Source organism: Podarcis vaucheri, assembly GCF_965113315.1.
Source record: "Podarcis vaucheri genome assembly, chromosome: 13".
Classification (NCBI taxonomy): domain Eukaryota; kingdom Metazoa; phylum Chordata; class Lepidosauria; order Squamata; family Lacertidae; genus Podarcis; species Podarcis vaucheri.
The window spans coordinates 41,344,402-41,362,633 of record NC_138751.1 but is presented as its reverse complement, the minus strand read 5'-3'; the positions used below and the strand labels follow the sequence as shown (position 1 = coordinate 41,362,633).

The 18,232-nt window shown below is 44.4% G+C and overlaps 1 protein-coding gene across 2 annotated transcripts; it reads left to right on the top strand.

Annotated features, from left to right (window-relative positions):
• Window positions 1-378: 378 nt before the first annotated feature.
• Window positions 379-18,204, top strand: NT5C3B (5'-nucleotidase, cytosolic IIIB). 2 transcript variants are annotated; one of them, XM_082195094.1, is made up of 9 exons: window positions 379-640; window positions 3,885-3,963; window positions 5,354-5,423; window positions 6,218-6,264; window positions 7,249-7,334; window positions 8,349-8,438; window positions 9,693-9,855; window positions 12,669-12,869; window positions 14,649-18,204. In XM_082195094.1, the coding sequence occupies exons 3-9, from the start codon at window positions 5,372-5,374 to the stop codon at window positions 14,784-14,786; spliced, it is 777 nt and encodes a 258-aa protein (XP_082051220.1). In that variant the 5' UTR covers window positions 379-640; window positions 3,885-3,963; window positions 5,354-5,371; the 3' UTR covers window positions 14,787-18,204. The 2 variants fall into 2 exon arrangements, with proteins under 2 accessions (XP_082051220.1, XP_082051219.1); XM_082195093.1 differs by having other exon boundaries at window positions 3,885-3,983.
• Window positions 18,205-18,232: the final 28 nt, after the last annotated feature.

Here is an 18,232-nt window from a genome sequence, read left to right as displayed (position 1 = left end):
TAAAAACACCAGGCAGGCCCCACAAATAACCCAGAGAGGCATTTTAAATAAAAGGACACATTCTACTCATGTAAAAACACGCTGATTCCCGGACCATCCGCGGGCCGGAATTAGAAGGCGATTGGGCTGGATCCGGCCCCCGGGCCTTAGTTTGCCTACCCATGCTTAAATATGACTTTTTGAGTCTGGCAATGCCACTAATAGGAACCTCGCACGCACTGGCTCACATTAAGCTGCCGCGTAGCTGCGCGCGAGAGCGAGAAGGTCCGGTTATCGGGATCTTGCAGGCGGCAACTCCGCCCGGGGTGGAACTAAAGGCAGGGTGACCCCAGATGCCTCACCCGCATCCCGGGGGGGGGGCGGAGTGGGGTTTGGGGGCGGGAAGTGCAGCGAGCAACCTGGCCGCGATCGAAGCAGCTTGGAGGAAACCTCTCCCCGGATCTTAGCCCGCAGCAGCAGCCAAGAACTCGGCCCGGACCCCGAGGGGCGGAGACGCAGGAGGAGGTGCCTGGGGAGCCCAGCCCAGCTCAGGGAAGGAGACCTCCCTCTTCTTCTCCTTCCTTCTCCGGCTTTCTCCATTCTCGATCCCAGTTACAAAACTCCTCGTCGTCCGGGGACGGCTTGCTGGGCGAAGATCATGGTTAGATCCTGGGGAAGGCGGGCGGGAAAAGGAAGGGGGCTTTGCTAAAATGCGCTTTTTTTTTTTGCAAGCCGTCGGAGAATACGCTTTCCAAAAACACGAGGTGCTTTAATTCAAGATCTGTGGGGGGGGGGGGGGGGTTGGCTGCAAAGCAAATTGCACAGCGCTTCCAAGCGATCTCCCCTACCATGAATATGCCCGTTTCTTAGGGTGAGGTGTGGGAAGGCGGAAGTGTGTTGGGTTGTGGGGGTTTGGGGGTGGGGAGACATGTTGGGAACCCACTTTCTGAGCCAGAACTGGTGGGAAGGGGATGCGGCTTTTGGAGGCGGCCTTGCGCTTGTCCAAACAAGAATATGGGGTGTGTTTATATGGCAGAATTAGGGGCTGATCTTTTCATAAGGCGGGTGTTTAGTATGAAGGAGGGGGTGGGGGTCCAGGAAAGCAGCTGTCTGGGGGGGGCGTGCGTTCCCCTTCTTTATTAGGAGGTCGCCAAACACTGGAGGGAGCTGAGCGGATTCTGTGCCAGGGAGGCAGCTGTCAGGAGCAGCTTTGCTTTGCTTATGATATTGTGGTTATGTAATCCTTACAACAACTCTGAAAGGTAGGCCAGTGTTATTATCCCCCCCCCCCATTGCAGACAGGAGGGGTGGAGGCTAAAGCCGAGAGAGAGAGAGAGAGAGTGGCTTGTGCAAATTCAAGCTGGCAGTGACCCGACTTGTAGCTTAGGCTCTGCTAAGCCAACTGCCCTGATGCAAGGTGATCTGGGAGGGGGGGGGGTCAGGTTTGTGGGGTCAGGTTTCACGTGGTTTGAGGAGAGAGAGGGTCTCTGGGGTGGAATCGTGGGGGGTCCGTGACTGGGGATGAGGAGGGGGAAATTAGATCGTTATAGGTCTTTCCCCTTGGTGAACGTGGTGGGAGATTTAAAGCAGAACATGGACTGCAAGAAGATCAAACCTATCCATTCTGAAGGAAATCAGCCCTGAGCGCTCACTGGAAGGACAGATCCTGAAGCTGAGGCTCCAAGACTTTGGCCACCTCATGAGAAGAGAAGACTCCCTGGAAAAGACCCTGATGTTGGGAAAGATGGAGGGCACAAGGAGAAGGGGATGACAGAGGACGAGATGGTGGGACAGTGTTCTTGAAGCTACCAGCATGAGCTTGACCAAACTGCGGGAGGCAGTGGAAAACAGGAGTGCCTGGCGTGCTCTGGTCCATGGGGTCACGAAGAGTCGGACACGACTCAACAACAACAACAACAAAATACTAAGGATGAATACTCTAGGTCAGCGTTTCCCAGCCTGGTGGTCCCCGTATGTTGTTGAACTACAACTCTCATCACCCCTGAGCTCTGGCCTTGCTAGCTAGGGGTGATGGGAGTTGTAGTCCAACAACATCTGGGGATCCACAAGTTGAGAAAGGCTGTTCTAGGTGCTTGTTCGTTGGTGCAACGGGGGAATGGAGGAAAAGCAAGGAGCCTTTGGAAGTGGAGGTTGGGAGTCCACCGCCCTCCAGATGTTGATGGACTCCAGCTCCCATCAGCCTGCCAATTAAATAGTCAGGTATAGTGGAAGTTATAGTCCCAGTGGTCTTTCAGGGAAGGCTGAAGGTCTTGGCAGGAAGTGCAGGAATGTCCTTGGGAAGTGGAGGGTGCAGGTTGGAGATGAGAAATGGTTTCCTTTTGCAAGACTATCAAGAAGACTAGACTGGGGAGGGGGCAGGAGTTGTCTGGGATGCTCTATGGGAGAGTAAAGCCCACAGGCAAGGATTTGACTTGTTCTCTTCCCATTGGCTCCCTATGCCAATTTGTCCAAGTCCCTCAAACCCTTTGAGCCTTTGGCCTTCTCTGCAACTTGGCACTGACTCCTCAGAGTAGCAGCAAGTTGGGCAGAAAGGTACCCACAAACACACCTGTGTACACCAACCATGCGTGTATTGGGGGATGCTGTGGGTGTACTTGGGCTTTGGGTCTTTCTTCCTAAGGAGGTCAAGTTAGCCTTCTCTCTGTTAAACTTTACATCAAAAAGTGAAGACTTTTTTATTGGCCCACTGAGATCATTCTTATTCAGCTGCTTGCTTTTTTTTTTTAAGGCTCTGCTGTTGTTTTTTTTAATTCATTTTTATTTGGTTTTTCATTTTTACAATGTCTGTAATCATTACATTACATTCAAGTTTCAATTTCCCCTTTCCCTGCTGACTTCCCTCAATTTCCACCCCTGGTTTATTACATTTTATATTACATCCTGCTGTTTATATATACTTCTGTATTATCGTACTATTAAGTTTCTTGTTTTTTTATAAATAAAATTGCCAATGTTTATTTAAATCCTGCCAATAACACTATTTTTTTTGTTTTTTCTGCAAATATGATGTAAAAGGTTCCCATTCTTTTTCAAAGTCACTGTTGTCTTTTTCACGTAGTTAATCTGTTAACTTTGCCAACTCTGCATCGTTCACCAGCTTCTCTTGCCACTGTTCCTTTGATGGTATTTCTCCAGTCTTCCAGTTCTGTGCTATCAGAATTCTTGCTGCTGTCGTCACATAATGTCTGGTTTTTTTTGGGGGGGGGGCAGTTGTCCTAAAATTCCTATCAAAAGGGCTTCTGTTTTTTTTTTAGTAAATGTCATTTTAAAAGGCTCTGCTGTTTTTAATTATTTATTTTTTAACTGTAGTTTTATATTTATGCTGAGCTTTATATAGCATGAATGCTGCATATCACTTATACGCTACGCTTTTAACAATGTGTATTATTTGCATGTCGTTTATACGTGCTGCTTTTCTGTGCTAGGGGCTCAATAACCGTATTGCTATTGGGGGCCCTGGTACAGAAATGTAGCACATATAAAAGGTAAAGGGACCCCTGACCATTAGGTCCAGTTGTGGCCGACTGGGGTTGCGGTGCTCATCTCGCTTTATTGGCCGAGGGAGCTGGCGTACAGCTTCCGGGTCATGTGGCCAGCAGGACTAAGCCGCTTCTGGCGAACCAGAGCAGTGCACGGAAACACTGTTTACTTTCCTGCCGGAGTGGCACCTATTTATCTACTTGCACTTTGTGCTTTCGAACTGCGAAGTTGGCAGGAGCAGGGACCGAGCAACGGGAGCTCACCCCGTCGCGGGGATTCGAACTGCCGACCTTCTGATCGACAAGTCTTAGGCTCTGTGGTTTAACTCACAGTGCCACCACTGTAAATAAAAAAATAACAGAACACGCATTGTTGAAAATGTCATGTGCTGTGTCTTTCCCTAGGTGCCTGAGCTGGAGAAAGCGACTGTCCGAATGAAAGATCCTGAACGCGTAAAAAATGTAATTTCAGCCCTCAGAAAAGGTGGGGTAGGAAAATTCCAGGTGCGTGCTCCTGTATTCATCTGTTTGTCTGCTGTTTGTCGTACCCTTAATTTATCCCTCCCACCTGGCCTCTTCCCAGATGTATTGCACAAGCAGCTGCATGAACCTCGGATCAAATTTTTACCTCAGGCGCTGCCTGGTTTTTGTCTTTGTCTATTTACTAGTGAAATGCCTGTCAAATGATGAGAATAGAATGGGTTTAATGCAGTGCTCAGAATGTTAATCATATGAGTAACCGTGAAGCCCTTAACATTCTGCACTGAGAAAGCCTTCTCCTTAAAGTTGTTTCTTGGGAAATATGGCAATTTGGGGGTCATCTGGATTTCATGTGAAAAGTCAGGTTCCCCAAACAGGTTCTGTTAACTTAATGCTTTCTGCTGGTATCTCTCCAGCCTGCATCAGAGAAGTGATTTAAGAGCACTTGGCAGACAAACACTCACCAACATCTAAAACTTTATTACACATAGATATAGGAGCTATAGAAATGCTAAAATGAAACCGTGGCAAAGATTGAATGGACTCATGTGGCACGTGTCACCAAAGCACAACAATTGTAGTAAATGGGAACACAGACTTTTATTTCTTTCTTAAAATTGCACTTATTTGACTACCATGCGTCAAAGGTAATTCGCTTTAGCTCGGGTGAAGATGTGTTGAATTTACCGGCCACTGCCTGACTAATGTATGCTAGATGTTGCTTTCTTCAAAGCAAGAAGAAACAAGGTTGTGTTGGCAAATTATTACCCGTCTTAAGCTGAGTTTCCCTCTGTAAATGAAACCTGGCATCCTGTGACATTGATGCAAATAACAAATGTTTTGACGGTTTGACAGGACAACTTGGAATGACTCCGGCCCACTGTAACTTAAGAATTTATTGGGTTCCTTCTCAGTCTCAGTTTTGAGCCTGCTTAGTGTGAAGCACCAATCATCAGGTGGAATCACTTGATGTGCAGAGATTCCATCATGCCTTCCCACCTCCCCAGTTGATAGGCACTGGGAATCGTCCCTTAGCCCACCAAACAGCAAATGGGCAGGCTGAAGAGAGTGCAGTTGTGCAGATGGGGAGATCACCTTCCTCCACATTTAAATCACACTCCATGCAGGCAGCTCCAAGCAGCTGTTTGATGAGCTTAGTGAGTGACACTTGACAAATTCAGCAGTGGTGATGGTAGCAGAGGCAGGCGGCATTGAAGGCCTGAAGGCTGCCCACCTGAGATTACTTGGTAACTCTTGAGAGTTACCAATTTCTTGGTTCCCTGAATCTGTAGAGTAGTTTCTTGCGCTAGGCAATGAATCCCTTGTAATGTCTCTCTCTCTCTCTCTCTCTCTCTCTCTCTCTCTCTCTCATTTTCCCTCCTTGTTCTCACCAGGTCATTTCTGATTTTGACATGACTCTGACTCGGTTCGGGTTCAACGGTCGGCGCTGCCCTACTTCCTACAGTGAGTCCAGTTTTGGCCCTTTGCTATTTCATCTTTCTCTTGTAAAACACCACTGACTTTTATCTCTCCCTCTTGGTCCCTCCAAGCCTTTGGGACAGTCCACATATATTCCTATCCCTTTTTTTAAAAAAAATGGTGACACAAACCATTCATAACGTAAGAATATTATTCACCACCGTGAGCAGGGCAGTGGGGGGGGGGGTAACGGAAGACAAGTTACAACAATTAACTATAACATTGTTCACTGCTCCTGCTCAGGCTGCACAGAAAAAGCATTTTGGTTCCTGGAATTCGTTCCAATTGTACACATAAAATATGACTGATAGAATTCTACTGGATGTGGTATTAGTGTGTGAAAGCAGTCCAGATGCCATGATGCTCCAGATGGTGGGCACTATCCTGGCGCCCAGGCATTTGCACTTGGTCGCAAGTGGTCAATAGCCAGGTGCAAAATGCGCCTGGCGCCTGGTTAATTTCGAACACTGACCCCAAATGAGAGTAAACTGATTCAGGGTTATTTGCAGATGGTACCTGAGTAAATATTTTCACAAGTGGTGGTCCTGGGAGAAGCTACAAGAATTCTGGAAAACAATATTTTACAAAATTGGGCTTATCACAAGTCAGATACTAGACTTAGATCTCTGAATGGTGTTATTTTCCATATTTGATGAGGGGAACCAAAATGTTACTAAAAATTGTATACGTGACAAAAAATAATAATTGTTATAGTAGTTAACCAGACCTGAATTCGATATTTTGAATTTGGCATATATTTTGTGTGTGTGTCTCTTCAGATATCATAGATAACAGCCGGGTCATCAGCGAAGAAGGCAAGAAAAAGGTATGAGCTTTCATATCTTGGCATGCTGTTGGGTTGAAATAAGCGACAGACGAATGACGAGTGTCATATTGGAGGCATCTGCCGAGCATGTCTCAGGGAGTCCCTTTTATTGAATATTACAGCATTGCCACATATGTGCTTGTTGCTGATTGGTTAACACAAATACAATGCAAGGGTTGCATATAAGCATTAATCATCAATAGATTAAAGGTTGGGAAAGGGAACACAGAATTGGACAGGCGTGAAAACCTCCTTATTAAACTTATTACTAGTGATTGATATAGCAAGACTTAAACTATTACTAGTGATTGATATAGCAAGACTTAAAAGAACATAACTATCGCATCCCGTAGATGTGGTCAACCATGCATTAAGAACAGGTCAGGGTACAATGTTTCATGAACTCAATGTGAACTGAACATTCTAGGGTGAGGAAGGAATACTTCAGCTTAGAACGGTTTGCCAGAGTCATGTGCAGAAGCAAAACTTCCCATCAGCATGCTGATATTTTAAAGTCTAAACTGACTTCCCAGTTCCATTCCCTCCTGCTGCTAGGAGCTCAAGGAACCTTGAGTTCTATGAGGGGACTAAGGTTTTGAAACAGAGAATTCTCCATTCCTTCTATTGAGAGGTTAAGACCTCATGAATGACTTTCTGAGTTCTCTCTATTCTACAGTCTCCGTGTAGGTTTGGCTTGCCTGCAACTAGTCCCCCAAGCAAGAAACCAAATAACAGATAACATGAAGATGCTTTTCCTGTTTCTGTCGCCCACCCCCTTGGGGGACTGTAGCCTGCAGGTACTGGCTAATGGTCAATACCCATCCCATCCTCCTAATATGATGGGGAACAGGCTATGCAGTTGGTTGTCCCAGTGCTAGCCAGAACCTCCATCTTGGAAAACCTCCATCTTGAAATGTGCGTGTTTTATCTTCTGACTAGCTAAATATCCCCCCTTCCTTTTCTTGATACTGGGAACTGTTCCAGCTAAAAGATCTGCTCCATCATTACTACCCTATTGAAATTGATCCGTACCGGACCACGGAGGACAAGTTGCCCCTCATGATAGAATGGTGAGTATTTGTGTCAGAAGAGGTAATGTTTTCCTTAACAGGGAGGAAGGGTGCTTTCTTCCATTACAGAACACACACACCCCAACTCCATTAATGAGAGTCCCCCCCCAATATTTTTTATTAATTTTCCAATTTTATAACAAACATAAAAGAAAAACATTACAAAAGAACAAACATATATCCTAGTTGTTAAAATCCTAATTTAAATATCATTGTTAGATGACTTCCTCAAATCCCCCCAGCTGAGTTTCCATAGAACTCATTGTAGCAAGTTTCCAATATCCACTTTCAAATAAAATTAACTTATTCAATTAACATCTTTCGTTCTTTTCATAATATTTTCAATCCAAAATGTTGTACAATTCAGCATATTTTACTCCTAGGCCAATTTGGTACTTACAAGTAATTCTACATATGTTATCTTAGAATATCTAACTAAATAGTCCTTGATATTCTTCCATTCTTCTTGATGCTCCTCCTCTTTCTGTTTGCGGATTCTTCCAGTCAGGACAGCCAGCTCCTAAAAGTCCATCATCTTCATCTGCCATTCCTCCACTGTTGGTATTTCTTGTAATTTCCAGTTTTTGGCTAACAAAATTCTTGCTGCAGTTCTGGCATACAAAAACAGTCTAACATCTTTCTTGGGCAATTCCAAACCTATTATTCCAAGTAGAAAGGCTTCTGGCTTTTTAATAAATGTATATTTCAACATTTTTTTCAACTCATTATAAATCTTTTCCCAGAAGCTTTTCACCTTGGGACATGTCCACCACATATGATAAAAGGTACCTTCCTTTTCTTTACATTTCCACCATTAATGAGAGGTTTGAGGATCTTAAAAGAGATCGGGGGCACAGACACATCACCTGAGACAGGTCTGATCTGTGGCGGTCAAGCAAACACGAGAATCGCTCATGTGCCTGGAGAAACAAACCAACTAGAGGTTCTGTAAGCTCAATAGATACACCCACAGAGGACTCCTGGTCCCTGATAGGACAGGTGTGTGTGTTCCAGGTGGACGAAGGCCCACGACCTCCTGGCCCAACAGAAGATAAAGAAAAGCGATATCGCCCAGGTTGTGAAAGAGTCGGATGTCATGCTCAGGTACAAAATTTGGATGATGTGTGCAAGAAGAGGTGGGCAGGTGGGATGGGGGAACAACTTTATTTTTGTGGTCTGTGTCCTCCTCTGCCTCAACCCTTCCGGAATTCGCTGTCAGGGCAAGGTGGAATTTTGACACTTGAAATTGAAGTGTGCCATTGTGTTTCGGAGTTTGAGGGCTTGCTGATTTTTCACACGCCTACTTGGCACACAGAATGCAGGTATTTTAAACTTGCGAGAAGTGAGGTTACAGGGAACCAGGCAGAGGGCCTTCTCGGTAGTGGCACCCACCCTGTAGAACGCCCTCCCGCCAGATGTCAAGGAAATAAACAACTTACCAGATTTTTACATCTGAAGGCAGCCCTGTTTAGGGAAGCTTTTAATGTTTAATAAATTACTGTATTTTAATATTCTGTTGGAAGCCACCCAGAGTGGCTGGGGAAACCCAGCCAGATGGGCGGGGTATAAATAATAAATTATTATTATTATTGTGCAGTTGTTGACCAGATTTGGCAAGGCAAAACATGGCTGTGGATGGGGAGATTTGGGAGAGCAGCAGGACTGGAAGCCGTAAAAGAGGGAGAAGCAGCCAGAGCCTGAAAGACAGTTGTTCTGTCACAAATGATAGCATTTATATATCATGTTCGATGTATTCAAAGCATTTCACATTTATTAACATTTAGGCTAGTAGGGTTGGTCAGCTTTATTATCCTTGTGGAAGGGGTTGAGGAGACAGAGGCTTATTTAAGGATCTCTCCACACATTCATTTTTGTTTTTGTTTTTAGTTAACGGCACAATTAAGATGTAAATCGTGATTACAAGAAGTGTGTCTCATGCATGTACACTAGTTGGTGATCTAGGATTGATGGCGGCTTCCTACCAGTCGAAAGTGGGTTTGTCCCATGTAACGTGTGCCATATCCCTACAGTAGGGTGGATTTTCAAGGCAACTGAAATAATAAGCAAAAACGTTGTTAAAATAATTGCCAGGCAAAATGTTGTGTTAAAATGATTGCCAAGCAAAACGTTGTGTTAAAATAATTGCTTTAAATAGAGTTTCCCATTGTTATATTGTATATCTCCTTTTTTTAAAAAAAAAAAACCATGCATACAAATTGTTTAATTTAAACACTGCAATATTTTGACCCTGTCCGGACATTGCAGTAAGCCGTGGTTTAGTGAGCCATGAATGGAAATAGCCTTGTGTGTTTCACCATTTGCGTCGAATGTTACGCTTCCTTTCTTTCTTGCATTCAGAGACGGCTTCAACATCTTATTTGACCAGCTTCACCAGAACAAAGTACCCCTCTTCATCTTCTCAGCAGGTGTGGGTGATGTGCTAGAGGAGATAATTCGCCAGGCTGGGGCATTCTATCCCAATGTCAACGTGGTCTCCAACTACATGGACTTTGACGACAGTGTGAGTTGAGCCCACTTCACTTCCCCCAACTCCTATCTGCCCTGGCATGGAAGCGGTGTGCCAGTCTGAACACTGTGTTGGGGGGGGGCTTAGAAAGTTTTGGGATGGTATTAATAGGACGGGATGAACGGAAGGCAGGAGTGTGCCTTCTGGGGTCAGCCAGAAACTCCCAGGCTCTACCAGGATGAGCAGAATTTTGGTTGTAGTGATAGGTAAAGCTAAAAGGACCCCTGACCATTAGGTTCAGTCGTGACCGACTCTGGGGTTGTGGCGCTCATCTCGCTTTACTGGCCGAGGGAGCCGGCGTACAGCTTCCGGGTCATGTGGCCAGCATGACTAAGCCGCTTCTGGCGAACCATAGCGGCGCACGGAAACGCCGTTTACCGTCCTGCAGGAGTGGTACCTATTTATCTACTTGCACTTTGACGTGCTTTCGAACTGCTAGGTGGGTAGGAGCAGGGACTGAGCAACGGGAGCTCACCCCGTCGCGGGGATTCGAACCGCCGACCTTCTGATCGGCAAGTCCTAGGCTCTGTGGTTTAACCCACAGCACCACCCATGTCCCACGGTTGTAGTGATAAAAATTATTTATAAGAGACTCGGTCCCAGCTCTCATTGAGCCATCAACACAACCACACCTCTCTGGTGCTGTTCAGCGAAGAGCATGGGCAATGAAATAAGCTGAATGAGAGCTTTAAGTGCATATGGCGGATAATTTGTCATAAAAATGACTGAACAGGCACTATAGCACATATTCATGTTTACTACATCCAGGTGAGGAATCATTTTGCTGTATAGGGAAGTTTTTAATGTTTAATGTTTTATTATGTTTTTGTATATGCTGGAAACCACCGAGTGACTGGGGCAACCCAGTCAGATGGGCAGGGTACAAAGAATAAAATTATTATTATTATTGTAACATCAAGTAGTTGTCCACCAGTGCTGTTTGGAGAGTTTTGGAGTTTATTCACACTTGCCTGGTGATGAGGGTACTTGAACCCTTGGAGGTGTGCTGTGTGACATGTTTGCCAGGCACTTTGAAGGTAAAATCACTCATCTTTGTGATGACTTGGATTCCATATTTGTGGCAAATTTGGGTGAAGTGTCCAATGCAATGTCTAGGCCAGTTTCGTGGGATCAGTTTAAGTCGTTGAGGCCTGAGGATGTAGATAAGGCGCTTCAAAGAAGCACCAAGGCTGTTGTCCATTCAGCATCTGTGCAAGACTTTCCTTTTCCTTTTCTTTTTTCTATAATTTTTATTAAATTTTCTGTTTTACATTTTAGGATATTCATTTAACCAACCTTTAAATTTCAGTGACTTCCCTTCTTCTCTTTCCATGGTTCATTTTACAAAACATAAATCCCTGCATATTTTATATAAACTAAGCCATTCAGTATTCCATTATTACATCCATCAAAACTTTTTTCTTAAAAAATGTTTAGGGTTACCCTCATTTTCCTACTCATATTGAAATACTGCCCCTCAATGAGGCCAAACTTAGATTCACAAAATGATTAGGGGTATGTGTCCCTCTGCGTCCCCCCCCGAAAAAAAGCACTGATTACATCCATCAAAACTTATTTACACTGTTGAATTTATCTTAATGCTGCCCATTTTTTCAAATAAACACAATTTTAATCCATATATATTCAAAAAACATTTTCCAATCTTCTTCAAATGTATGTTCTTCTTGTTCTCTTATTCTATATGTTAGGTCTGCAAGCTGCACATTTTCTATCAGTTTAAGTTGCCAGGGAATTCCCAGGTGTTAAAAAAGGTTATTTATGCATGCCACTATTGCGTCTGTTGCTTTGTTAGCCCCAAAATGGAAATTGAGCAAAGTCCCAACTAAAGAAGAATGGCAACTTAAAGACTTTGCTTTTTCAGTGAGCTTTCTAAGAGGAGATTTCTGTGTTGGATCTTCAAGCATTTCTGTACATGCAATTGTTTAAACTGTTTTTATATAGGTGTTTATTGTTTATTGTGAAATCGCCTGGATAAGCTTCAGATGAAATGATTTGTAAATTGAAAAGGACACTGGACCTGTGAAAAATCAAAAGCTTCTCGAACATAGCACTGTATATGACGAGCTTAAAATAATGTTTAAGTATAACTTTATGAAAAATACAGAAGCTTTTCTACTAGGGATAACGGACACAGGTATAGCAAGAGAAGATCAGAAAATATTCCTCTATGCCACAGGAGCGGCAAGGATCCTAATAGCTAAAAATTGGAAAAAAGAAATTGTGCCAACAAAAAGGGAATGGCAAGACAAACTGTGAGAGTATATTGAACTGGCTAGATTAACAGAGGCAATTAAAGATCACACTAGACAAGAGTTTCAAAAAGCATGGGGAAAATGCAGAGAATACTTCACAAAACAGTGCCCTAAAATACATACCTGGACTTGTTTTGATTAATGTCTGCAGGAGACTTTGTGGATATTTAAGTTATAATTAGAAAAATCTTAATAATTATTCATAAAGGAAACAGCTTATAAGAAGTAAATAAGGAAGCCAGATACAGGATAAAGGAGGTCTTTTATTTGGTTGTTTGTATTGTTGTATGTTATGCTTATTGTATGTTATGTCCATGTTTAATGAGGGTAGATTTCTATATTGGGGGGGTGGGGGGTTTATGCTATGTTGTAAATAAAATTTCCAATAAAAATTATTTAAAAAAAGAAAGAAAAGGACACTTAACGACTTTGAAGTAATTACTGCTGAGTAGTTTGGCTGCACACAAACACAACACAGAAGCTGCCTATTTCTGTGACTCGTTTATCTCATTTGTTTTTGTGTCCTCCATGCAGGGAGTTCTGCGAGGTTTCAAAGAGCCCCTCATCCACACTTACAACAAGAACAACACGGTCCTGAAGGATACAGAGTATTTCCAGCAGCTGTGCACAAGGACAAACATCTTACTCCTTGGAGATTCCATGGGCGATCTCAGTATGGCAGATGGTGTCGTTGATGTGGAGAACATCCTCCGGGTTGGCTTCCTGAATGACAGGGTGAGTTGGGATTACCCAGCCGGGCACAGCTGACTGTGGAAGGGCTGTGAGACAAGGTGAGATGGCCCTTTCGGGTGGCAGACTTGGAGAGCTGGGAAAGTGGCCATCGGTCCATGAAAAGATTGTGCCCCACCCCTTCTTGTGCTGCCAACAAAGGCTTGATCTGCAGAAATTAGCAGAAAAAAAGCATGGAGCATAGCTGTCAACCATGCCTTATTTGGCGATAAAGTCCCTTATCGCAGTGCTGTGTCCCGCTGCTGTCCCTTATTGATGATGTCCCTTAAATTTCCCGGGTTTCAAAGGAAGCAGCTCCTCTCCCTCCCTGCCTGCCGGCCAGGGAGGAGGGAAGCTCCAACTGTGTTGCTTGGCTGCGTTGCTCACCCAATAAGGAGTCTAAGAATGACTGGGGGGTGGAGCTTGCATGCCTTGTGCTAATCAAATCGGCCGCGTTGCCCGGGGACTTGCCTTTGCTCAGCACTTCCCAGCGGAGAGGTGACGGTGGTTTCCCTTACTGCATCCTCTTTGCCGGGTTGCTGTGCAGTGGGAACCACCGCTTGAGGCTTCATTTGGCTGCTGGCTGGGCTTTCTGCCTTTGGCTCGGAGGGACTCAGAAGTTGAACATACCTGTGCTTGGAAAATCCCTTATTTTGGCTGCTGATCCCTTATTTTCTAGGCTGCTGGTCCCTTATTTTCAAATCTGTAAGTTGACAGCTACGACATGGAGATATGCAGATCAAAACTGGTGTTAAAGGCATCGCTGCGGTAACTGATAATAAGACAAAGCAGTAGGCAAATATGAAGATTCATTCAAGTGGCTAAACAAACGAAGCATGCAGTTTGCTTCAAGCTTGCATTTCTCATGCTCAATTCTGACACCCCCCTTTTTGGATCTTTTGCTGTTGATATTTGAATGCATTCCAGAATTTGTGAGAACTGCTGACTTGCAGGCAAACGGCACACTTCGTAACAAACAGTAAATCTAACCCTGTGGATTAATTTAAACTAACTTTAAAACACATGTTCTAGTGCAAGGCTGAACTGACAGTTAGGTTAGAGGTTATTTTATTGGCATTGGTAACTGGCTCCTCTTCGGTGATGAAGAACAGGGTGGAAGCAATAGCTGATCTCATGGAGGAACCCCTGAGGATCTTTGAAGTAACTTCAGGCTAGAACACTGCTTGGAAACCACTGTAACAACACTGTGCTAGTCAATGCTGAGTGCCTGTAAGACCTATTCATCCTCCCTATGAAGGTGACCCAGAAACTACAACTAATCCAGAATGCAGCAGCTAGACTGGTGACTCAGAGTGGCCACCGAGACCATATAACACCAGTCCTGAAAGACCTACATTGGCTGCCAATACATTTCTGAGCGCAATTCAAAGTGTTGGTGCTGACCTTTAAAGCCCTAAAAGGCCTCGGCCCAGTATACCTGAAGGAGCGTCTCCACCCCCATCGTTCAGCCCAGACACTGAGGTCCAGCTCCAAGGGCCTTCTGGTGGTTCCCTCCCTGCGAGAAGTGAGATTACAGGGAACCAGGCAGAGGGCCTTCTCAGTGGTGGTGCCCTCCCTGTGGAACGCCCTCCTACCACATGTCAAAGAGATAAAACAGCTATCTGACTTTTTGAAGACATGTGAAGGCAGCCCTGTTTAGGGAAATTTTTAATGTTTGATGTTTTATCGCATTTTTAACATTCTGTTGGGAGCCGCCCAGAGTGGCTGGGGAAACCCAGCCAGATGGGCGGGGTATAATAAATTCTTCTTCTTCACTCCATGCAGGTGGAGGAACAGCGGGGGAAGTACCTTGAAGCCTATGATATTGTGCTGGAGAAAGATGAAACGTTGGACGTGGCAAATGGCATCCTTCGTTTCGTTTTGGCCGAAACAGCCCAAGCCACACAGCCCACTTGCCCTTGACGACAAGCTGCCAAGAGATGCTCCCTCCTCCATTTCTTACTGCCCTTTGCTATGCCATAGACACATACCAGTTCTCCCCGTTTCTTGCCATTGTCAGTATCCTAGATCATTAAAACTGAGCCGAGCTGACATGTAGCCTCTTCTCTCAACCACCCTGTTCCTTACTTAAAACCCAATCCTGGCTGTACAAGGCAAGACATGTGGAATCGCCTTGCAGTACATTTCTCGGCGGACCAAAATGTAGAATTTGCGAGGAAGCAATCGGGCCTCTAAAAGGCAAGCCAACGCTTGAAGTTTCTCCTTGGGGTACTTCTAGATTTAGTTACGAGGACGAATTTCCAGAGCGAACCAATTGCGTTTAAAATCATCCCAGGGCTATGGCAACTTTCAGGTTTGAGTTCCTGCTGGTTTCTTGTTCGCAGCAGGCTGATGATGTGAAGGGGTTGTGGACTCCAAACTGGGCTGTTTGCACCTCTTTGTGGCTTTGCCACATTGTGCAACCCGATTGTGCACATAGCGATCGCTTCATATAAGCAGAGAACACCCAGATTCCATGTTTTGCAGTGGATTCTTGCAAAGTGATGCTGCAGGTTTGCTGCCTGCTAGGTGTGGGTCAATGCAATTTCAGCCACTCTGTTCCTTTTTAAGCCACACCATCCCTGGCTCTCCTATGGCTTCCTCTGTTGCAGCAGACACTCGGACAATGTTTCCTTAACGCATTGTCTATTTTTCAAAAAGGCCACAATTCGTGTATATTCATATGCAGTGTCCCCCTGCCCCACTGCATGTGAAACATCTCTTAAAACGAAAATCTAAACATAATAGGGGGTGCCAATGGTGAAATTCACTTTTCAGTCAAAGCACAAGCCAGTGATTTAAGAGGACATGAATGCTCGTCTGCTGTATTGAACCAATCTGATAAAGTTGGAAGTCTTTGGCAGAAATTCAGGCCTGTAAAGTTGGGTAAAATACCTTGGCTATACTCTTGGCAGGTGAACAGCCTAGCTGGAATCCTACAAGCTTGAGGCAAATGTTTTGTTTGGGTGGAACTGGTGTGTGCTGGTACAATTGCAGTTTCCTTTAGGAGTGTAGCTGTTGTTGCACGCTGGACGAAACAATTGTTTACCTTGGGCAGTTTTCCCCTTTAAATGCCAGTTCAAATGTGTGGTAAATCATCTTTTTAAAAGATACCTTGTTTGTTACGGGGGGAGCTTTATATGATTGGAAGTTTGAAAGCCAGGTTGAATATTCATCATTGAGACGGCACAGTAGAATGGGATATTCTTGTATGAGTTATACAAGACAGTTTTAAATAAGAACAGGGGAATGGCATCTTCTGAGCATTCAATTCCACCCCCTTAAAAAACCATGCGTTTTGACAGGGTTTCTTTTGCACTATTTTTGGTTTCACCTTTCCCCTGCCCCAATTTTGTTTTACAAAGAACAAATCACCCCTTCCCAGTTTTCTGCACAGAATCCAAGAACGTTGAATTGTTTGGGTGTTTTTGTTTTTATTATTCAAAGGACATGTAAAGATAATAAAACAGAGATTTCCTATTTTGGAAAAAAAAAATTGTATGCTTGTCTGGCTGCTTTAATCTAAATTCTTTTTCTTTTTTTAAAATACAACACCACCACAATATGCAAGGAAGTTATGAACCACTCCGTAACCTTTGTAAGATGGGATCTTTTACCAAACCTTTCATGCCTCCCCCTTCTCCTCCAAGAAACCTGGGTCCTGTAGGTTTGAGTGGGTGCTGACAATTGTGCTCGCAGTTCCTACCCATTGTCACAGAACCACGGGTCCTGGAATGCTTTGAGCCGGGTTGAGGATATGACAAAGCAATTAAGCTCATGGCATAATATGACGATAAATATTTATTCACGCCTATTGAAAGCTCTTAGAATGGCCTGCAGCAGACAAAACCGCTAAGCTGCTACTGTCTCCGTTGACGTTTGTGCCACATGGGAAAACTATGCAGCTAAATTGCTCCATTCACAAGAGTTGCCGGCTTTTTTCTCCGGCACGGCCTCTGTGTCTTCAAGGCCTGACTGAAGCTTTGCCTGGCATGCATTGAAAAGAAAAGTTTTGCCTGCTGAATAGCTGAATGTCCTACAGCTATTCTGAGGCGTAGGAGCCCTGCCCAAAGAAAAAAGAGCTGGCCAACCTGCCAGCACTCTTTATTGCTTCTTCTTCTCAGGCTGAGCAACCGCACTCCTGATTTAGCAAGGGCACAGTTGCCCTGACCTTACACCTTCATCAGAGCAGTAGTGAAACTTCTTAAAGAGCTTTTATAACCTACAATAGTTCAGGATAAAGGGAACGAATCTAGAATCTAGTTGCAGAGCGCAACCAAAGATTGGGCACAACCGACAAACTTTTCTTAGAAAAAAGGTTAAGGCACCTACTGCCATCTTTATTGCAACTGCACACAATGCACTGGGTTGTATGCAGCCAGGATTCCAAGATGGCAGCAGGCGCAGACAAAATGGCTGCCGCTGTTGCCTAAAATCTGTCAGGAATTCTAACATCATCTCCCTTGCTCTGCCGTCCCTCTGTTATAAAATGGAGGCGCAGGGGTGGGGGTAAGGAATATGGAAATATCAAAACCGAAAGAAAGACGGCAGTCTCGCCACCCTCTTCCTCCTTAACACTAAATCCTTGCAGTTAATTTAGTCAGAGACAAATCAGAACAAACAACGCCTCACTTCAATGGAAGGGTGTTAATGTGCATTTCTCACAAGCTGTTTTTTTTAAAATAGTAAAACTGGCTCTACTCATTTCTAAAGTTGGGGATCTTCCAGCCCCCATGGTATTGAGGCTTTCACCAACACCACGTGCCCACGATGGTGTTTGCTTCCCAGAATGGAGATCAGCCAAGGGGAAAAAATGGCAATAGGCTAGGCAGAGCTAGTCATCTCTCTCTTGGATGGTAACAACCACAGCAGTTAGGGGGGCTATTACAGCTCACTGAATTTTTCAGTGTGGCTACAGCTCCCTAAAGAAAAGTATATGGTAAGGCCCAGCCCTATGTTTCAGATTTAAGGTGTCTTGCAAGCCCTGAATAATCCCATTCCAGAGGTTTGGGACTAAAGGATTAGAGTAAAAAACAAAACAAAAACAAAAAAACAAAAAGAAGCAATGGGGACTGTTTGCAGGACGAAATGTGTTAAGTGTTGGAAGAGTTAACTCTCATATAAGACCCAGAAATGGTCAAGCCTTTCTGGAAACCCACAATTGCCAAAAAAAACCACTGACATGCCACACACAACACTGAACAAGGTTGTGGGGCTGTAATCTTTTCAGGCTGCAGATGGAGGACGATGTTTTTGAATTCTCCCCTCTCTAAATTCACTGGGGAGAGCTTTACTACATGCAGGGACGTTTTTTATTTCTTCTTTAGTGTGGGGGAGTATTTTTTTAAAAAAAAGCATTTCCCCATCTT